General features: G+C 35.6%; 1 protein-coding gene across 3 annotated transcripts in view; it reads right to left on the minus strand.

The window, feature by feature from the left end:
• The window catches only part of RASA2 (RAS p21 protein activator 2), a 103657-nt gene that overhangs the window by 34909 nt on the left and 44742 nt on the right, over positions 1–24006 (minus strand). For all 3 annotated transcript variants that reach the window (XM_019646043.1, XM_019646041.1, XM_019646042.1), the window contains exons 5-9: positions 18764–18840; positions 7670–7753; positions 5961–6033; positions 2668–2744; positions 1586–1687 (exon numbers count right to left, since the gene is read on the minus strand). In XM_019646043.1, the coding sequence (XP_019501588.1) occupies positions 1586–1687; positions 2668–2744; positions 5961–6033; positions 7670–7753; positions 18764–18840 (413 nt within the window). The remainder of the gene's footprint in view (positions 1–1585; positions 1688–2667; positions 2745–5960; positions 6034–7669; positions 7754–18763; positions 18841–24006) is intronic.

Consider the following 24006-nt stretch of genomic DNA (forward strand, 5'->3'; position numbering starts at 1 on the left):
ATAAATGAATTAGGAGATGTTTCTATTTCATGCTGGATAAATTTTAGCACTTATACTTTTGTCAGGTTACTTTAAAATATTTTAAACTACTATTGACAAAAAACAAACAACAAAAAAACCCAACTATAGAAATAAAATTAATTTCTATTTGTTAGTGTTCTCACATCCTAAGGTAGGTGGACAGTGTTTTGCCAAATTTGGAGGACCGGTCTGGAGATAGTCTTACTTCAAATGCATGCTATGTGACACATTTCAAGTTCACCTTGAGGGGCTCTGGGAGGCACAACTCACTTTTTATTTTGTACCAGGTAGTTTGGCATAATTTTAAAGACTTAACAAACTGAATTTAGGAATGTTCATTTTAAAATGTATGCTGCTTTATTGAAGGTGGAAGAAGACATGTGGGGGCGGGGAGGGCGCGGGGTTGGGGGGACAGACCGCAAATGTTCCATCAATTTTTCACAATGACCAAGTTTAATTTCTGCCCCTCCGTGGATGCATTTTAGAAATGACACAAAATGCTACCGTAATGACCAATAAATCTTAGATCTGCATTAGCAAGAGGTAAAAATAAAACCAAAATTCTTAGTCTAAAAATCAGTCTTCAAGGGATAACTGCTTGAGGACAACAGAGTCCAAAGTGAAGAACGTCTGATAGCCAATCAGGAGACGCAGGCTTTTTTAAAGACAAATGAGATTGGTGCCCAGGCATTCAGTTTGAACCTCCTCTTCCACGCAACTGACACTGAGTTCTAAAAAGTGGGCCTTGAAAGCCTAGCAGATGAGAAAGGCATGCTTCCTTTATACTCAGTTGAAACCCAAGTCTAGCATGAGGGCTGCTGGGCAACTCACTGGAAGGGACAGGATATACATGCTCGTAAGTGCTATAGACAGAAAAAATAATAGCTTCACATCAGTTCTGCTAAAGAAACTAACATCAATTTAGTGTCTGAACATTACGTTTAATTTAACATCAGTTTAATGTCACTATTAGAGTCATAAAGGTAAAACAATGTTGTAACCATTCTTGAGCCACCAGAGCTTCTGAAAAGTGTATTAACTGAATCAGCTCAACTATATCTAGACCCTCGAAATTTAGAAAATATCGCCAGGGCCACTCACAGTGCATTTAACTGTGTGGTGTGTGGTGACGGAAAATCACTGGTTAGATCCTTTCAACAGCTGATTCTCCACAATCAACCCTTTGCCCTCAAACTTCCACAGGTCCCATGACCATTAATAAAGCTTCTGAACTGCAGATGTTAATTTGTGACCAAGTGTTTTCTCACATGGGCAACTCTTATGTAATGCCTATATGTTTTCCATTTTCTCCCTAGAGATAGGCTTTAGTTTTTGAACAGAAAAATATTCCTAGACAATTCAGTTCTTTTGTCGCAGTGCCAGAGGTCAAGTCATAAAACGATCAATGTACTTATATTTCTGCAACAATTAATTAATGACTACACCAATTAATGTTAATACCTTTTGGCTTATTCCACTGCAAATTTTAAATGTGCTTATAGTAAGCATTTATTTGCATATACAGTATATTAAATGGAGTTCACTAGAATGTTTGTTTTCTTACCAGGCTTGATGAGAGGAATCACTTCTTAACACGTTCACAGGAACCTTAATCTCACCTAGGAAAATATCTTGGACCAGGTTTCCGTTGTTCCACAAGTCGATCCTGAAAATTTTAAACTGGCTTTATTTCTTGCAAACAATGTTTAAGAGAACACATGCCACCAGATGGCTTCAGATTACTTTGATTTGTATTATAGCATTATTTTTACATGCTTAAAAGTAAGAGATGTTAACATTGTCATATACCTTACTGTCTAAACTAAGAAAGCAAAATACTGCAGTGGTTTTTATTTATAAGCACAGAAAGTAACTATTTTAAATAGTCTAAAAGAAAGCACTTAAGTTTCCTAGTTTCAAAGTCTAGGCTTTTATTTTAACCTGTAGGAATAAGGACTACAGTTACTTTGTTGAATTTGAGAAAAGAAACCAACACAAGACTACAGTTTCTTTCTCAATTACAATCAGTTAACATGTAAAGATAGGTAATTTAGAAAAATACATTACCTGATCATTCCAAACATGTGATTAATGCACCCTTTAGATGAACACACTGTTAACACCACACCTATACATGCATTTACAAAAACTTTCCCCTCCCAAACAGCATAGATATTTAAGACCTAGAGAATAGCACAAACTTCAAACACATGCACCTGTTGAATTATCTTATAAGACTTCTTACCTCACTGAAATTTCTGTTAGACAGCAGATATGTTAAGAAGAATAAAAAAATTATTTCTAAATTGGCTAATATGTAATTACTTTTCTATATATTCTTTGTATCCATTATGCTATGATTCAGAAATTTAAGGAGCAATTAAATTTAGGAAAAATTAAAAATAAAATGGGTGAAACAGTTCATTGTTGTTTATAAAATAAATACACCTTGACTATTTCTGTAAAGAAATCAGATTTTGAAAATATAATTTGGATTTAAATTAAATTAGATGCATGTTCCTCTAAGTTTCATCAACCAATTTGCTAAAGAAAATTCTATTAAGCTTGATTCACCTTTTCCAGTTAAATTTAGGATTTTCTTTTGGCACGGAAAAAAGTAATTCTGTAAAACTCCAAGACACATACCTAATTTCTAGCTTTTCAATGTCTTCCTCTTCTACCTGGAACTGGGACTTTCTGGTGTAACTACTGGATCTGGTTACCTGCAAACAAAATATTTTAGTAAAAAAGAAATTTTTTTTAAAAATCTCTTTCCTACATCAACTTAAAAAACTATCATCCCTAAAATGTTCAACTGTATTTATTATAAACAGAGGAAAATTCCTAGGTAATATTTTACCCAAAATTTAAATACAAAACAGCTATGGAAGTAGCAAGGTTAGAATAAGGTGATGTAAAAATATCAAAAGCAGCCTTGCCTCCATGCTGTTCCTTGTCAACTCAACATAAAGCAATAGGAGGTTCTCTGGCTCATCTGTAATCTGTTGGCGACTCAGAGAGTAAAAGTGTTCTATTTCAGTAAAGCTGCATATGCTAAGAACTGTTTAAAGGCTTTCCCATTTTTTTTTTCTTCAAGATACCCATGCCACCCTTATACTTCCTTCTCATATTTTTCTTAAAACAACAAAGCCATTGGTGGGAACTTCCTCAAATACTGTCCACTTGAACACATCCACTTCCATAAAGGCTTTTTTCTATTGTACTTGATGTATTTTCTTATTCTCTTCTGAATAAGATAATGAAATCATTCTCCTCATTTCTAAGACCACTCCACCCACCCATAGTATGCAGCAAGCATCCGATCTATTTTAATTACAGCTTTCTTTACCAGCTTGTTCACCTCACTCAAGTCTAAGAAAAATTCTCCCCTTAAATTATGGTGTTCCTATCTCTTTCCCTTCACAGACAAATATCTCAAAACTGTAATCCATCCTTACAGCCTCCACTTCCTCACCACCCACTCGCTACGGTAACTCCTCATAATCTGGCTTCCTCACAGGTCATCCGCCTAAAACCTCACTCTTAATCACCAAGTCTGATGATGAATTCTTACTTCTCGCATCCAGTGACCCCTCTATCTGAACGAGTGATCATACAACTGCACCTCCTTTCCCAGAAACACTCTTTTCTTGGTGTTTGCCCAGGCACCATCCTGGCAACCTTCTGCGCTCTTTGCTTCTTCCTCTGGCACCTCTTCTTCCACAGAACATCTACACACACATATGGGTTTTCTCCACGCTTTTATTTTTCTCTAACAGCTGCACAGTGCTGTACAGTTTACACATCCATTATCTCCTCTGTTCATCGGATCACTGCTCTGAAGCAGGCAGGGCTAGATTCATTATCATTTCAAAAAACGAGGAAGCTAAAGTACAGAAATTGAGGGACACACTCAGAGCTGAATACCTAGTAAGCGGCAGAACTGGGCTTCTTGACTTGTGTCCTTGATTGTATACCTCTACTCCCATGGCTTTCTTGAGTCTCTGTAAGCACATCTGGAGTCCTGATCCACAGCCATCACCCACACTAAGTTTCAGTCATGAGCTGACTATGGGAGAGTTTTACACGTCAGGCTTCGAGCTCATTATGCCCCCAAATGAACCACTTAATTTTCCTTCTTCTTAACTTTTCTATCTTTCCAAATTTGAAACCATGAGGACAACGTTTGACTCCTCCTTCTGTCTTTTCTTCTACAACCAATTCATTATCTTGCCCTTTGCAGTTTCTTTCTCATCTGTCCCTTCCTCTCTATTTTCTTATTACTCTCTTAGGTAAGACCCCTTTCCTCTTCGTTTTCTTTTATAACAGCTAAACTACAACAGTCTCTTGATCTCTGTTTTCTCTCTCTCGGCCCACAGATCATGGTTAATTCTTCCCAAAACTCTGCATTACTCTTGTCACTTCCAGGCTCAAAACATTCAGTGGCTAATACTTAAGCACGTCAGCCAGGCACTCAAAGCCTTTCATTAGTTGGACCTACTCTACCTTTTTAAGCTTAGTTCTCATTATTCCCTTCCACGACCTTCCAGTCAAATCATACTTGCCATTCTTTGGACATAACTTTCTTCTCTTCTGTCTCTGCTCAACATGTTCCTTCTCTAAAACTCTCTTTCCTCTGACTTAATTCAGCTGGAGATGAGCTCATCCGACCTCCACAATATATACTGCGGTTTACTGCTGTGTAGGCATGTGTGTGTATGCTTTGTGTCTCTTGCTCTACTAGAGGACAGAAGTTGGATCTTATCTTTATAATCAGCTCAACAAAGTGCCTTCTGAAAGAACGTTTCAGGACCTAATAGGTACACTTGGATATAGCAAGCCAGCCAGGCCTTGACTTTCAAAGGGCGATCTGCCTGCTGCAAGTTGTCGTTTCTTTGTTTTCTCCAGGATAGATGTAACAGCTATTAATAAATGTAGAACTGACCTAAATCCTTAGCCAGGCAATGGAAAAGTCTCACACTGGTACATTTTCTTTTGTTTTTCTTTCTCCCTTGCCTCCACCTCCCCCTCAATTCTTCCTACTTCAATTTTGGCATTTTCTTCAACCTGAGTTCCTTTATTAAATGAGGCATGCATAGATGTGCCCTCTCTCTCTCAATTCGAAATATCAAGGAAAAAAACCACACACAAAAGGAGAAAAAGCACAAAATGTATTTTTTTTCAAATCTTCCCTATATGTTAATCTCAACGTTCTACAGTTAAAACACAATCTTTTAGAATAGAGAGTTTGACTTATTTTTTTTGTAGTTTTCAAATAATATGAAAAATAATTTCTTTAATGAATTTAAGAAATGCTCCACAATAAAGAACTCCAAAGCACTGTATTTGAGGCAACTTCAAGGCAGCTGAAGATCCCTGTGGAAATAAGCACGTGTCCACAGAGGATACTTTACAGTCTCAAAGCACTCTTACCTTTGGGCCTCATAAAAACTCTATCAGTTAGGTAGGGCTGCTAGTATTTTCTCTAACAAAGTTATCCTTTCACAAGAGGAGAAACTTGAGTCTCACATTTGGTTCTTTGTTCAAAGTCAACTGGGACTAGAACTTGGATCTACCCAGTGATCTCATACTTACTTCACCAGTGGTATTCAAACAGTACTCTGCAGTAGAGGCCTGAGGCCACTGTGTCAGGTGAGGGGGCTAGACAAGATGGAGGGTATGGAGAAGGATGTGACACTTAGGATGCCTGGGGAGTAGGTGTGGCCCTAGACCTCCCCACCCCAAATCAACCAGCGCTCTGCCTTTGTTCGTTTTATATACCGGGCCTTCATTGCATTACACCATGGTTTTACTGCTTTCAGGAGAGAAATGTTTAGTTACATTAGTTGCTAAAATGATTACTATAGCCATAGTTTGAAAAAAGAAGCAAACCAAATATTAAATATTCAATGTTAACATTTATATAAAACAAAAGTTACCTCAAAATAAAAGATTTCATTAAACTGCGGATTGCTTGTTTTCTTCTTTACTTTTGTCTTCTTTTGGTCATTCCTGTTCCAATGTGGTAGAGTTTTACCTTGTAGAACTTAATAGTACACAATTATAAAACATGCTATTTCCAACCAGGGAGCCTGACCTCTGTTTAACTGTTAAGATGACTCAGGGAAGACTGTAGTTTTAAATATTACTTGGGGAAAAAAATTGAGGTGTCTCTAAATACTCAAAGAATACACAAGTTTTGTATATCCGATATATGCCAAGATTGTATTATTCTCTCTATGGCTATACTAGATGGACTGCCAAGCTTACTTCAGGGGTTTTTAATAATACATTCTATTATATAAGCAACTCAAAATAAATGGTAGGAGGAAGACAATGAGATTCAAGAGTAGCTTTATCTACGTTGAAAAATACCCAAGGAACACGAAAAGCATTCTTAACTTAGTTTACTTCTTGGGCTTCAGCTACAATGTGGCTTTTTAAAAAACTTTCCATTTTGAAATAATTATAGGTTCAGAGGAGGTTGCAAAGAAACGTATAGGGAAGTCCCATGCAGGCTTTTCTTTCCCCAGCCTCCCCCAGTGTTAACATCTTATACAGCTACATCACAATATCAAACCCAATAGTGACTTTTTAAAACTAATTCATACGCCAAATAGTTTGTCTGTATGTCACTACACAATTACACTTAAGAACTTGCCTGTCAGGTACAGATTATAAACAAAAACAAAAAACAAAAACAGCTTCACTAGGTTAAATATTTTTAACATGCAAAACTAAATCCCTCTGATAGCATGAATGTTATAGGATTGGGTATCTCTTTTTAAATTTAAAACCATCTATAATAATAATAGTATACTATCATTTGAGCACCCAGTAAGCACCAGGCATGGTGCTAGGATTTTATATACATATATACAAATACATTTTTCAAAGTGACTTACTGGTGATTTTAAGCATTAAGAATACCTAGAGAGCTTAGGGTTGGTGAAAAGGAGTGTGTCTGTGTGTATGTTGTGTTTGTGTAGAAGCAATACTGTGCTTTTTGTTTCCTGATTCTAACCCTTTAACATGTAGGCAAATTTCAGACTAGTCAGGCTCTGGAAGAAATCATAATGAAATTATAAAATACAAAATACTACAATGTGCTGTAGGTTTTTCCATAAATTATCCTGAGTAATTTAAATCCATTATACGGTGCACTTCACCAAGCTCTGGGACTTCAGCAGTTTGTCTACAGCTTAGAATTCTCTCTGTAGAGCACAGATGCCATAAACAGAAAAGGCATTTTTAGTCCTGAGTTGTTTTCCAGATAAAAATGTGGAAACTGCCTTATTCTGATATTAAAACAGGATTTTACCTGCATAAAATCTAAGACATTTGCAAGTAGGAAGGCTGATGATGAATGAAAGTCAAGTTTATGTTTTAAAGTACACTGTAACTACTATAAAATTGATGTTGCTCTCTACAGCCTACGAGCCTGGCAGATTTGAAATGGCACCCATTTTCTTTCTATAAAGAAAGGACTTGGTTGTTTGCAAGTGTATAACAGAATTCTAAAGATTTTTCTTTCAAAGCACTCATTACTTTGTGTCATAAATAGCTATTTAGCATTTGCTCTTAGAACTTTAATTTTGTAATTCTTACATAAAACGTAAAAATCTAATAATAATTCAATTAACATTACCTAGAAGGGCCCACTAGAGAAACTGTTGCATAAGGGTCACAGCTTTGTCCATTTATGAGAGGCAACCCATGGCATGCCTTGATGCTAAGAATAAAAAAAAAAAAAATCAACACATGATATTCAAGTTAATCAGCATAAAACATTATCTTTTAATACAAATTAATACATTCAAAGAGTTAAAATTGTTTTCCGTATGTCTGCAGTTGTATGCCTATAGACCACCTACCCCAAATATAATTAAGTATGCATTTATTTACTTATGCTATATTTCCAAAATAGGACTAAACTAGAAGGCCACAATCAGTACTGAGGCTACCAAAAAATATGTAGCACATATACTCCCATTAAATATCTAAAAAGGTACATTTTGTGGTTTGACAACACATTAAAACTGCTGTGGCTTCTAAAAAGGAAAAGAAAGCGGTGTGAACCTTAAACGAGAAACTACAAAACCAAGCCAGATTTATATAGCATCATATCCCCTGCTAAAGCATGAATGAGAAACAAGGAAGCGACTGTGGTTTTCACTTAAAATCTGATTCATATACAGAGGGCAAGCCTCACACAGTTCTGTAGCCTTTTTTCTGATTCTCAGTAACAGCTCCTGCATCATTGTGCAGAAAATGTTTACGAACATAAAAATCAAGGTATCTAATCCACTCCATGAGTAACAGTCATTGATATTTACAGAGAACACTGAATTTGACTTAATGACCTACTCTTCAAAATTTCTCACTAAATATTGACTTCATGAATTTAGTTCAACACCTAAGGGTCTGCATTTCCTAATACCTAAGAGAAACTCTTGAGTGTTGCTGAAAAAGGAAAGATATGGGCTACTGAGTAACATCCTTATTTCTCCCAACAACCCACAGATCATATATGTGGGTGGAGTACAAATGGTGTGCTGTTCAGTAAAGAAAGAAATGATATAATGATTCATTTCCATTAAATTGGGTATCAAAAATCAAATAAAAAAACCCTGAAACTAACCAAAGGCGGCACAGGCCAAGATAATAATTCTGGTTATTAATGTTAGGCTTAGGTACAGTCAAACTTTCCCACTGTACATATTGTGTGAAACTTAACACTTCTCAGGCTAACCCTCAAAATGATACCTGATTTTTATACAGCATTGCAGTTTACTATGTACTTTCACAAAATCCATCTAATTCTCACAACTGCCTCTCAGCAGAGTATCAAAGAGTATAATCATGCAATTAAAAAAAAGAAACTAAAGCTCAAAAATGTTATGTGAGAAAGTAACAAATTAAGGATAACGAAGTAATACAAAATGTTTAAGAAGTGGACAAACTCAGCTCTACTTTCTTAACTGTGTTTAAAGTCTAGCCTTTTCTCCATTCCCACTGTGCCTGGATATTGTATTACTCTCCTTGTAAGACCAGGTTTATCTCATGTAAACACTCATTATGATCACTCTTAATCATAGAAATTTACTATAATTTTATGAGGTATAAAAAAATGAGGAAAATGTACTTCAGCATACAAAGACTTTCATGAGACTACTCACAAACTAAAAGAATGATATCCATAAACCAAAAGTATGAGTCTATAAAAATCATCAGAAATATTCATTTTAAATGTAAGAGTTTAAAAACTTAGTTTTCTGAAAAACTTATTATAAATATAGATTCTATTTGCTACATATATTATGAAATATTGTATTTCTAATTACCTAGGATACAACTATTCTAATTGGTAAATCAAGCAATTTCGTATCATAAACCATAGATGAGCAGAAAATGTTGAAAATAACCACAGTATATTAAATTATATCGTTTATATATCACATATAAAGCATTTGATATTAATACTTTTTTTAGAAGTTACAAAGGAAATAAATTTACTCCAAACTTGTGTATAATACAGTGATCTGGATCTTTTCCTTGGATTTTTTTTTTCCTTTCTTATTCAATTTTATTTTGTTTTGCATTTTTTAAATTAGTTTCAGGAGTACACCTTGGATTTTTTTTTCTTTTTTTAACTAAAAGACAAATGTTAATTTCTACATGTAGCTAGATAGAGTAACAGGGAATGGAGTTACCCTCCTACCTGGGGGGGAAAGAAAACTTTAAAAAAAGAACAAAAGCAGCAGCACAGGACAATCATCTCAGATGGAGGAATAAACAAGCTGAGCCCTCCGACTCTCACCTTACTGCTATGTAGTTGCCCTGAGAAGAAGAGAGAACTATCAGATGGGAAAGGCCAAAGTGACTAGAGTTCCAAGGGCAGAGTACTGGAGGAAAGAAAGCTGCTCACAGAGGAAGAAACCTCCAGAGAGCTACAAGAATCCCCGTGGGGTCTCCAGTTGAGTGCTGATAAGCACATACATGTGAGGCAACTACCTGAGCTTAGGCAAGAACCATTTGACAAGAGCAAAGGGAACAATTTCTGAAGCCCACAAACAGCTAGTAAGAGGTCCCACTGGCCACAGAAAACCTACTAATTCACGGGTGCTGTTTCAGTGCTGGGAAAATATAAGCTGTAGACTACAGGCCAACTTTTGTTTCATCTAACAAAGCTTAAAAGCAAACCACAAAAGAATCAACCTGTTTCCAAGTAACTTGACTGTGTCCTTAAGTACATTCATAGGAACACAAAAATATCCACCAACTTCATAATGTCTAGCATCCAACAGAAAATAAGCAGAAACACAAAGAATCAAGAAAAAATGACCCACAATGAAAAAGAAAAGCAACTTAATAGTAACAGGGAGTGCTGTAACTTCTCTTGCTCGTTCACTCTCTGTCTGTTTCTCTAATATAAAATCAGTACCTGTACCTATCTAATTTTTCTGTGTCTCTCTTCAAATTTCTTGACCTCCCATTCGCTCTGCGCCCTACTGAAATCTAGTTTTTTCTACATTCATCATCTATGGAAACTCTCCTCATTATGCTATCCATCTTTTTCAGGGCTCTTCTTAATTAGGAGTCTTGCTGCATACTGTACTTCTGACTACTCCTTTCTTTGAAAACCTTTTCTCTCTTGGTTTCCTTGGCCCCTACTCTCCTCATTTTCCTTATATCATCTGTGTTTCGTTCATGTTTTCCTCACACACTATTCTACCTCTTCTGCTGGACCTGTTCTCAGTCAACTGCCCTCTTTACGCTAATAACCTTCCTCTAAGCCTATTTCTATCCATCTATTCTTATGGCCACATCTACCATTAACTTTACATTTCTATATAAGATCTCACCAGAGAGTTTTAGATTTTTATGTCCAGATGCCTGATGGAAATTCCTACCTAGATTTTCAGAAGCAGCTAAAACTGAACCCATCTAATTAAAGCAACTCCTCGTCCAGCATTTTCTCTTCGTTGCAAACACCACCATCAACCCAGTGATATAATCTAGAAATCTAAAAACCACACTTAAATTCCTTTTTCTTCCTCCCTTTCTATATCTAATCAACCAGTAAGTTCTAGTGATTCTACTCTTTATTTCTTCATCTGTCTTCTTTTCTCATATCTACAACTACTGTTCTGGTGCAGAATCCATCATCTCTCACTCAAATTACCCTAACACCCTTCAAATTCACCTCCCAGTTTCTATACTTCACTGCTGTTACAGGTCTGATCTTTCTAAAACGAAAATTTGTCCATGTTACTCTATTGTCTAAAATCTTCCAATAGTTTCATAAGCTCATATATGTTTCAATAGTTTGTATGGTACGTAAGAGCCTCCAAGATCTAGCTCTAGCCTATTTCATCAATTTCTGACCAATCTTTGACTCAAATACTTCATATACTAAGTAACATTAAACTGCTTTTCTCTCTCTCTCTCACCATGCTGTTTCTTGCCTCCATACTTTTGTCTACATTCTTCTTTCCTTCTGGGAACAAAAAAAAAAATCTCACTTTTTCTAGGTTAGCTACTTTCTATTCATCCTTTAAGATGACAAATGTTACCTTCTTTCTTCATTTAGTTGTTCCAAAGATTTATTTAGTGCACTGGGGTGATGAGGTGAATAAGACAAACATGGTCCCTGCCCTCATGGAGTTTAGAGTCCACTTAAAGAAACAGACAACAAGCAATAAAGAAAAAAATAATTGCAAATAGCAGTAAGTGCTATGAAGGAAAAAGAACAGGTGCACTATTTTACAATAAGTGATATTAAGGCTGAAACTTGAAGGATAAGAAGGAACTAGCTAGAAGAATGGGCATAAGGGTATTCCAGGCAAAAGTAAGAGTGCACATAGAGCTCTGAACTGGAAGAATATGTCACATTTGAGGAACTGAGAGGAAGTGAGAGAAGACTAGCAAGCATATGGACAAGGGGAAGCATGCCACAAGATGAAATCAAACAGGCAGGCTGCGTCAGAACACTCTGGATCTTGTGGGCCAAAGTAAGGGGTTTGGACTTCATTCTAACTCTAATGGGAACTCATTAAGTATTTGAGCAGGGGAAGGACATGATCTAATTTATGTTTTAAAAGATTACTTTGGGTGGCTGTAACGAGAATGAATTGCAGAGTAGAAGACCAGCTAAGAGACTACTGAAACAGACAAGACAAGACATGGTTGGTTTGAATAAGGACATGTCACTAGACATTATTAAAAATCAGAAAATTCCAGAAATATTTTGTAGAATCAATAAGAAATGGATTCAGTGTGTGGGGACAGTGAGAGGAGAAAAGATTTTAAGTGACTCCCAGAATTCTGGCGTGATCAGTTAGGTGAATGATGGTTGTGGAGAGGAACTAGATAGCTATGAGAATCAATACTAAAGTCTTAAATGTGTTAAATTTGCGACATTGTGAGACATCAAAGTAGAGCTGCCAAAAAGACAAATGGACATATGAATTTGGAGATCAGAAAAAAGACTTGGGTAGAACATTTTAGTTTGAAATAATTTCTGACTTATAAAAAGTTGTAAAAATAATATAGAGTTCCTGTATACACATCACCCAATGTTAACATTTGTGTAGCCAGAGTAGATTCCTTACTCAAATTTCACCAATGTCATTTTTCTGGTCCAGGATGCAATATAAGATCTCACATTGCATTTAGTTGTCATAATGGTCTTCTTAGTCTCCTCCATCCTAAAATAGTTCCTTGGTTTCCTTCTTTGCCCCATCATCTTGCCAGCACTAGACAGTTCTTTTGTAGACCACTCCTTAATTTTAATTTGTCTGATGTTTGCTCATGATTAGATTGAGGTTATGCATCTTGGTGTTTTTCTCAATGCAGCATACAAGGAGGTATTGGATGTTTCATTACACATAATATTAACTTTGATCACTCAGTTAAGGGGGTATCTATCAGACATCGATGGGGAGATTCTTTCAGACTATACAAATATGCTGTTTGTTGGGGCCAGCCAAGTGGCTCAGTTGGTTAAGAGCTCGCTCAAGTGTGTGAGCTCTGAGCAACAGCGGTTTGATTCCTGGCCCAACCTGAGCTGCCACTGAGCTGCCAACAGGTGGCAGGATAGCTCAGCTAAAAAACAAAAAAAACTCCAAATATGCTGTTTGTCATAGTACTTAGGCCCACTTATTTAGCATCTATAGATAATTTGTTCCTGTACTAATTATTATTGTAGTAATTGCCAATGATGATTTTCTATTTCCATCATCTATCCTACATTCATTAGAGTTTGTTTATATCAGCATTGACTCATGTATATTTACCTTATTCTACAGGTTTTAATCAATCATTATCTTTACTTACTTTGATGCTCCAATTGTCCCAAACTTGGTTATCTGGAACTCCAAGTTGGCTTCAATGTGCTTTCTATGTGCCCTGATTACTTTTAAAAACTTAAGAATTATTTATTTCTGAAATTTTCTATTTAATATTTTCGGACTGTGGTTGGCTGTGGGTAACTGAAACCACAGAAAGTAAAACTGATGATAAGCAGGGGTGGGGGGCTACTGTGCTATATATCCCAGTGTGAGTAGTAGAGAAGCCGTCAACCTGGAAACACCAATTGGCATAGACAAAAAATGCCCTAAGAAAAACCCAGCTCTCTGTAGCTAAAGGACCAGGAACTGGGCAGTTAGAGGACAGAAACCATTTTTAGATAATCACCACCTACTCCAGTCAAACACCATGAAAACACCATGGCTCCACCCTTACTCCATCAACAAAGGCCACATGCTGAGGGGAGAACCTAGACGTCCATCTTTGACAGGCTGCAATCAGCTCCTTTCCCCCATGGTGTCAGTGGAGACCACAGTGAGAACGTGGCTTTCCATTCCACCTAGAAGCATCAAGGCACTCATCCCCCTCATGCCAGGGCAGTGCCAGAGAAGGCCGAGTGGGAAGGCAAGTCTCTCACCACCTTCTGTGGATAACTAACTCCTCCCAACCACGGTGTCAGTGGGGGCCACATGGGGCAGTAATGAGGCGCTCCTGCCCGTCCAAGCCAGAGTGGTCACAGGAGAGGACTAAAGGGAGCCTGCACTACCACTCCCACTCAGCAGTAACAAGGAGCTCTTCTTACTCTTCCCCAGGGGTATCCAAAAGAGGTTAAGTCAGGAGCCTGGACTTCCACCTGACAGTAATGAATAGGCACACTTCTTCTCCCACCAGGAGAGTGCCAGAGGAGTTTGGCTAAAGCAGAAGATTGAAATGAGATCTAGTCTCATAACATAATACCAAAAATGTCCAGGATAGAATTGAAAACCACTCACCATACCAAAAAAAAACAGACAATCTTCAGCTTCAACGAGAAAAGACAATTAGCAGATGCCAACACTGAGATAACATGGATGTCAGAATTATCTGGCAAGCATTTGAAAGCAGCCATCACAAAAATGACTCAATGAACAATTATGAACATGTTTAAAATAAATTAAAAAAAATAGTTTCAGCAAAAATTTAAAATGAAAAAAAGAAAAATTCTCACCAAAGAAATAAAAGACATATAGAAGAAGAACCAAATGGAAATTTTAGAACTTAAAAATAAAATAACCAAAATAAACAACTCAATAAATGAGATCAACAGCAGAATGAGGAGGACAGAGAAAAGACTCACTGAGCTTAAAGACAGAACAATAGAAATCACCCAAAATGAACAACAGAGGGAAAACAGACTGAGGGGGGAGGGGAATAAGCAGAGCCTCAAGAACTTGTAGGACTCTAACAGAAGATCTAACATTCATGCCATTGAGGTCTCAAAAGGAGAGGAGAAAGATGGCAGGGCTGATAAAAGTATTAAAAGAAATAATGGCTGACAATTCCCAATTTGGCAGATGACATATTTATATATTCAAGAGGCTGAATGAACACCAAACAGAATAAGCCGAAAGAAATCTCTGTCAAGATACATCATAGTCAAACTAAAACATATAGAAAATAAAAACAAAGAAAAAATCTTGAAGGTAGCCAGAGAGAAACAGAACATTATCTGCATAGGAAAAACAATTTGAAAGACAGTAGAATTCTCATCAAAACCCATGGACGCCAGAAGGAAGTGGTACATTTTTCATGTGCTAAAAAAAAAAAAAGAGAAAAACACAAAAAAACTGTCAACCAAGAATTCTATATTCAGTGAAGAAATCTTTCAGGTATAAAGAAAAAATTCAAGACATTCTCAGATGAAGGAAAACTAAGAAAGTAGACCTACTCTAAAAGAATTAAGAGGAAATTTTTTAAACATAAAGATAGCGATAAATGAAGGAATCTTGAAACAACAGGAAGGAAAAAAGAATATGAAAGGAACAAAAATGTGGGTAAATACAATTTTCTAAGTTTACTAAATTGTGTTAAAGGGCTAAAGCAAAAATTATAACACTGTTTGATGTGGTTCTCAATGTACATACAGGAAACATTTAAGACAATTATATTACAAATGGTGAATGTTAAAGAGATTAGGAAGAAATTAAGATTTCTACATTTTATTCTAACTAGTAAAATGTCAGCACCAGTAGACTACAATGTTATAGACGTACAATGTAATACCTAAAGCAACCACTAAAAAACTATACAAAGATACATACTATACATTGAAAAACACTATAAATAAATCAAAATAGAATTCTAAAAAATGTTTCAATAACTCACAAAAAAGAACACAGAAAACGAAGGGAATAAAAAACAAAACAAAAGGCAGATTTAAGCCTAACATATCAATAATAACATTAAAAAGAAATGGTATAAATTCACTAAATAAAAGAGATTAGCTGAGTAAATTAAAAAGTGACCCAACTACATTCTATCCACAAGAAACTCACACAACAATTGGATGGATCTGATTGAAAAAGCCAAACTCAAAAGGTCACATACCATAAGATTTTATTTACATAACATTCTTGAAATGACAGAATTATAGATATGGAGACAGATTAGATGTTTCCAAAGGTTAGGGATGGTAGTGGGGGAAGGAGTGGGCATGACTATAAAGGAGTAGCATGAAAGGGATCTTTATGGTGATAGAATAGTTCTGTATCTTGATTGTGTTGTTGGTTACACAAATCTACACATGATGAAATGATATATAATACATTGTACACTGTACAATGTCAATGTCCTGGTTTCTATATTGTATGACAATTATGTAACATGTATTCATTAAGGGAAACTGAGTGTAGGGTACACAAGACCTCTCTGTATTTTACAATTTCCTATAAATCTGATTATCTCAAAAGAAAAATTTTTTAAAAAGTCAAACTTCGAAAGTTCAAATCCAGATTCTACTACTCCCTGTACAAACCTGAGCTACTTAACCAATCTGTGCATCATTTTGTCATCTGTAAAATAAGGGTGACAATATCTACCAAGTTATGACAAGAAAAAATGAAATAATACCTAAAAAAGGATAAACTATTGACATATGCAACAATGTAGATGAATCTCTTACGCTAAGTTAAATAAGCCAGACACAAAAGACTATATATGATATGAATCTGTTCATATAACATCTTGGAAAAGGCAAAATTATAACAACAGAAATCAGGTCATGGTTGCTTGGAGCTGGGTACAGAAAGCAGGGATTGAACATGTATATATATATTTTTCTAAGATTTTTTGGGGGAATTGGGGGAGGGGAACAGACAAGTTGCTGTCCTTTTGTTCTTCAGTCTAGTTGTGGAGGACGTCGCTTTACTGGCCCATGTTGGTATTATCATTGCGCTCTTCCCGAGTGAGGCAGTTGCTCACTGGCCACTGGATGGTGGCTCATGAAAGCTCATGCCCGCTGCCGACCAACCCCACTGCAGCCTACGCTGTTGCCAGCGACTCACGGCAGCCCAGCTCAGGTCGAGCTGTTGTTCACCATCTTAGCTGTAGAGGGCGCAGCATCATTGGCCCTCATGTGGGATCTGAACCGGGGCCCTGCTGCTCAGAGCTCGTGCTCCCAAGCCAACTCTTAACCAACGTGCCACTCGGCCGGCCCACGGGATTGAACATATTTTTGAGTAATGCTATTTGGTATAGTTTTGACTTTTGAAGTCATGCTAATATTCTACATATTCAAAAAATAAAAGTAAATCAACAAGGATGGGGGAAAACATTAAATTAACTGCAAACAAACCAACCCGACCCAACTAATTATATTTTAAATGTATAGCATAATCAAACTAAGCAGAGGAGGGAGTAGTGGAAGAGGGACTAATTCAAATACTTTCAGTATATGCTTGCAGGAGGAAAAAAACCTCTAAACAAATTTTGATTTGTTTTTAGTCGGTAAATCCAAATTGAAAAAAATAACTGGTCTGTATTCTTAAAAAATCTTAATACCATGAAAGATGAAGACAAGCTAAAAATGATAACAGGTTAAGTATATTAAAGAGACATGACAGCTAAATATAATACATGATCATGGACTGAATCTTGGAGAGAAAAAAATATCTAAAGGACATTACTGGGACAGTTGACAAAACTGAGTTTGATAACTCTACTACAGTTATTTGAGAGAATATCTTTATTCTTAGGAAATATACACTGATATATCAAGGATCATGATATACGTAACCTTCTTTAAGAGTTCAGAAGAAACTAACCAAGTAACTTATATATAACATTTTATATATATAAATACATAAATATAAATATATGCATATTTATATAGAGAGCAGATGCCTCAAAAAAGCTGGAGTGCTCATAATTAAAAGAATAAATTATAGACAGGGAGACAACCCCACTGAAGATGGACGCAGAGATTGGAGAAATGTGTCACCAAGCCGAGGACTTGCCAAGGATTGCTGGCAACTACTGGAAGCTGGAAGAGAGGTCTGAAAGAGATTCTGTCTCAGCCTCCAGAAGGAACAAACCCTACCCAACATTTTGATTTTGGACTTCTAGACTCAAGAACTGTGAAACAATAAATTTTTGTTTTAAATGAGAGAGAGAGACACAGAAAGAGAGAGAAAGCGCGCGCACAAGCGAGCAGGAAGGAAGGAAGGAAGGAAGGAAGGAAGGGAGGGAGGGAGGGAGGGAGGAAGGTAGCAAGTAAGCAACAGGAGTAACATTTATCCTATTCCCTGGCTCTAAGGTATGTGGGTATGGTAGAAAATACAGCCTATGATTGAAAAGATGGTAGAGCAAATAGTATCTCAGGAGATATTCAGCTATCAGTTAAGACAAAGAGAGAAAAATATTTAGAAGAGGAAGAGTCTGGGTAGGAAGGAAAAGGTAGAGGATTGGGCTAGATTTCCAGAACTGTTAGATTAGAGTTTGTGTGATAAAAAAATTACTTGAGGGAAAAAAGGAATTCAAGTTAGGTAACAAGCAATACTGGTAATCTCAAGGTAGGCACTTAGATTTAGTCCCAAGGTCACTGACACTCTGCTCTGTGGTATCCTAGTTCCTAAAGGCCCTCCACTAGGAAGCCTTTCCACCTCCTTCCAGGTAGTTAGCCACGCTTATCTGTAATTCTATAACATCCTATTGCCTATATTATCATTTAACCCACATTCAATAATAAATATTGGTTGAATGAATTAATGACTCATCATAACTTGAGCAGACTAGAGAAAATAAATTGGAAATCAACTTAATAAAGGAATGGCATAGCAGTTTCATTTCTGAAAAAGGTTTTGAAGTATTTAAAATAAGAAGTTGGCTTAAGATTCAAAAAATACAAAATGGAGAATTATTTCTAGTTGATGTTACGTAAAAGAAATATGCTTACTGTACAACAAGCTGCTGGCACACAGTTCCATTCTCTGTTATCAGTTCATTCAGTTTTAATTCAAGGTGAACTTTACCCTATAATGACAAAAAAATATTATAAACTGAGTAGTCTATTTTGTTGACAAAAGTATTCATTAAAGGTATATACTTTTTCAAATGGTACTCATAATATTTAGTTATACACTAAATATTAGTGATCCCTAACACATGGCTTTGCCCCCACTAAGTACGTGTTAAATGACTAACAACAATGTAGATCAAAATCTGAAAGATAAGCAGTAGTCAAATGCTTATATCAAACATGGCATTCAAATCAAAGAATTTTATGACCAGCTCAACAAATATTTATGTATCTCAATTATCAGAGATTACAAATAAAGATAACACTTATGTTTTAGAAAATTTTGAAATAAAAGCAAATTATTACATGTAGAATGCGTTTTCCAGAAAAGACAAACCATCAATAAGGACAGAGGCAGTATCATTAAAAGACAGAAAAATCATATAATTCTAAAACAATAAAACTAAGTTAAAGCTAGTAAGACAATTTGTTAATACTTCTCTTAAATAATAAAGATTTATGGAATATCTACAATATTTTAGGAGTACCATGGGAGTGGGTAGGAACCCATAGCTATATAACACGCAGTCACTGCTTATAAGAATCTCACAATCTAGTTGGGAAGACAATAAACAAAAGATAACAATATATGGCCAAGAGCTTTGATGAAAAAATGGGATACTGAAAACAAAGGAGTACTTTCTTAAATAGCCATTAACAACTGGATTTAAAAAAAATTCACTAAAATAAATTTAAAGCAAACCATCAACTTCTTAAGAAACAAAGGCTTAGGAGCAATATAATCTAGAGCTTGGTATTTCTACTCTGCCATTGGTGATGAGCAATTCTGAACTGGTTAAGAATCAGTGCTAGATTACCTCCACCCAGCTGACAAAACAAATTCCCACGGTGCCAAGTGGAGATTTCAGGGGTGTGATGTCTAGGGGATGATGACATAAATAATTTCATCAGAGGTAAGCAAGTTCGTTATCTAGTCACTGTTCCTCCTTGGAACAACCTCTTTCCGACATTCTTTCACAGAAATCTAACCTGAATCAGCCTCATTATTTTATGGGGATTGGTTACACAAGAGTGAATCTGAGGTTCACTAACTACAAAGCTCAGGGTTAGAAAGATAGTAAGTGCTGAGCAATAAATATTGACAGATCTCAACACAAAAGTCTGCATAAGAAAGGTAAGCTCTAAAGAAAGGTATCGGTGGTAGTACTAATAAAATCAGCAGTTAGGTGAAGTTAGAACTAAATTAAGCAAATCTTCCACTAAAAATCTAAGCACAAATATTTATAAAATCTTATGTTATTTATAAAACAGGTCTTTTGTTTTAGTCCTGCATTTAATATTCACAACTCCTACTATTCAAGAGTGACTCTGAAGAGGCCCAGGATCTGTAGTAATTTGTATTATTACTCAACTGGAGTTTTGAATCATGTTTGCTGTCACACCAGCATGTGTGTCACTTAGCTAATGAGTGAGCCTAGCCAAACTGCACCAACATTTGCATCTCAAAGCAGTTTTACTATTTAATGTGTATGCATTTTATGGTAGAAATTGTATGCTAACAAGGCACTCCCAAATGTCTCTTAGGAAATATCTAGAATCTACTCTAAGACAATAAAATCCATTAAAATAGAGTAGATAAAAAGTATAATAATTTGATTCACAACTAGAAATCATAGTACTGTACCAAGTGAAGTCTAGAAATAAAAAGATAATTAATGGGATTCTACCAGGAATCATTATCATTGAGTCAGAGCCCACGGAATATGTTCATTACCCCCACTGGCTGTTAAACAGAACAATCCTTTGGTATGAGTCAACAATAACATAATTGTGTATTAACCTGGTCAAGAAAAGAGTGGGGGCAGGACAGGTAGACACACAGGATGCATACTATTAGTGTAGAACACTAAAATTAAAAAGCATTATGAGTTCAATTAAGGAAATTATAATTTCTAAACTGTAAAAATGCTACCTCGTTGTATATTTTAACATGGAAATGTTACTTATAGTAAAAGAAACCAGTTACAAAATAGGGCGTATAATATAATTTGTAAAAATAAAACACACTATACATTACTATATAAAATTACTACAAGGCCATCTACTAAGACATTGTAAGAAGTTACCTTTGGTTGGTAGGATTTCAAATTTTTTCTTTTGCTCATCTAGATTTTTAAAGTTTCTACTACCAATGTGTGTTCCTTTTTAGTAGAGAAAAACGAAAAGTTTAAAATTATTTGAAGCTACTTTTCAGTGTCAGAAACCTAAATCTGTGAACATTTTAGAAAAATTTAGTATTCCTTACTACATTCACACAAAAGTTCGGTTTTACTTACATCTGTCATCATTTTGTAGATTTGGATTGCAGCAAAACAATTTTTGTTTTCGTTTTTTTGACAGGGCAGTTATGAGTTCAGCAAAACATTTCCCTTGAAGCCAGGGATAGTGGCTAAGGATAGCCATATGATACAGCTCTGGCCAATGAGGTGTAAAATAGAAGTTGCTGGTAAGGCATCCAAAGAAGCTTACTGAATGGGATTTCCTAACTTCAGCAGCGGCCAGAGATGCTAGGCTTAATCAAAGCTTTCCAAAGTCTCGTGGTGCTGGGCATATAAAAATTGGAGACCAGGGCCCCACAAAGATAGAGTGGCCCTGGTAAACATTCAGGCTTTCTGTTGGAACCTCTGAACTACTGTGCCTGAGGAATAAGAATGAACAACATAGACAAGCCCTTACAGAGGTTGAAACCTAGTCTGGAATCAGCTAAATCCCTAACTGCCTCTTACCTACTCACATGCCAAAAGCAAATCTCTGGAGGGAGAAAAAAATGTATCACTCAGAGTTTCAAATTTTCTCTAAATATTTTATATTTCAATGTCCAGCATTTCATCAAAAATTACTAAGCAGGGGCAGCCAGTTAGCTCAGGTGGTTAGAGCACAGGCTCATGACACCAAAGTTGCCAGTTTGATCACCACATGGGCCAGGGAGCTGTGCCCTCCACAACTAGATTGAAGACAGCTACTTGACTTGGAGCTCATGGATCCTGAAAAACCACACTGTTCCCCATGCCCCCCTAAAAAAATTTCTTAAAAAAAAATTACAAAGCATGACAAAAATGAAGCAGATTTACAGGAGATGCAGATATTGAAGTTAACCGACAGAGGTTAAAATGGCTGTTTTTAAAAAATCTTAAGACAGAAAACAAAATGAAAAAAATCTGGCAAATAAGTGGAAAGTGTAACATGTTATCAAATGAAAAATTCAGAATTAAGCGATAAAATAACCAAAATGAGGACGTATTTCACAGAAGATTAGCCACAGTTAAAAAGAGGACTGGTGAAATGGGAGATAGATGAGTCAATAGAAAATATTCACAAATGAAGTACAGGGAGGGAGAGAGCATAAGAGACAGAGCAAAATGATCTATTATTCATGTAAGTGCAGTCCCAGGAGACAGGAAAAGAAAGAATAGGGAAGAAAAAAAAAAGATGAAGAGATAACTGCCTGGAATTTTCCAAAACTGAAGAATGACATCAAGGCAAAAATTTAAAAGCCCCCAGGAACAGCCAAGTAGGATAAAGAAAATCACGTGTAAGCACAACATAGTAAAACTGCTGAAAACAGAAGATAAAGAGAAAATCCTAAAATCAACTAGAAAAAACAGAAACCTACAAAGAAGTAACTATAAGACTTTGACAAGGAACTATGTTTGATCATAAGCATGCAATATGATCAGGTCCACAACTATTTTCTTATCCAATATCCTAAAGGGAGATTCAATGACAAAATAGTATATCTTTTATATATGTCACAAAACATTGGAAGATCAGATATCTGGCAGTATAGTCTCTACTTTTAATTAAAAAAGAAACCAAATTTTTGGAAGATATTATGCTATGTATTTCATAGCACTGATTATGTTATGAGTGGTATTTGTAATTGTATCATATTAATTTGTAATAGTATATTTAGGAACTTTATTCTGGTATTATTCTTGTACTGTTTAATATTTTATAAGCTAACTTTATTTCAATTACTTTTACAAATATTTCACACAGAAAAATTTGTGATTATTTTTATTTTATATTATGTTATTCTTGTAGGAGATATAGAAGATATGTAAATTTCTGCATACAGTTTGGGAAATTCAGATAAATATAGGTATTTGAGCAAAACACCAATACATGTACCTAAAACCTCAAGTCTTAACGCTTTTTTAGTTTTTATCACAAAACACTAAATTTTAACAACTATTCCACACAAGAGAATGCAGTATATTTCATCTGGTGAAAATTTTTCTTCATATAAGGGGGAAAAAGAATCCCAATTTCTAGATTTCTGAAAAATGTTTTCATATATAGTAATTAAATCTGTAAATAATTTTGGACATTAACTACCTGTCAGATGAAAAAACAAAATAAAGGTTTTACTTATTATCTCTTATTTATGGATACATTTGTTTTTCTCCTTAAAGAAGTATTGATTATGATCTAGAAGGCTCATTCCTTTGCTATTTCATGTTTATAAATTTACCAAAAAATTTTTTTAAATCAACCTACAACAATAAATTATATCTTTACATTCAATATATCTTAATTGGGCATGTAAAAAAATCCAGTGTATGTATTATTAGCTATAATGAATGCATTTCTTTTTTAATGCTTGTTGAAATAGGGAGGGCAGAAGCCATATTACAAAAGAAAAACTACAAAACAATCAATAACTTATGGCATGATCCAGAAATTCAAGATTAGCTTGTTGGTAAAGACTTTTTAACTAAGTAATTACATCAAAAGGGTGCAATTGACAGTATATCTGGATTTACTGCTTGTACAAGTTGTGTGAGACAAGCACCCATATTAATGAGAGCACCAACTTCTCCATATGAGAGATTTGGTTTAATCAGTCTTATGTGAAGGCATGCTCTTTAGCATAGCACCTAAGAAATAAAGGAAAAACACTTTGTTGTAAGTTCCAGGACCAAACAGCTAACAGCATGGCTGCAGATCACCAAAACCAAAAGAGAATTTATAGGAAGAAGCACCAACACGATCCATATTAACTTCACTTACAGGGCCAAGAATGTGGAGAAATTACACCAAGTGAAGTAGGATCACAACCAGGACTAGAAATTAAAGAAGAGAATGCTTCAAAAAGG

The sequence above is a fragment of the Hipposideros armiger genome, unplaced genomic scaffold (assembly GCF_001890085.2).
Source record: "Hipposideros armiger isolate ML-2016 unplaced genomic scaffold, ASM189008v1 scaffold_96, whole genome shotgun sequence".
Taxonomy (NCBI): Eukaryota; Metazoa; Chordata; class Mammalia; order Chiroptera; family Hipposideridae; genus Hipposideros; species Hipposideros armiger.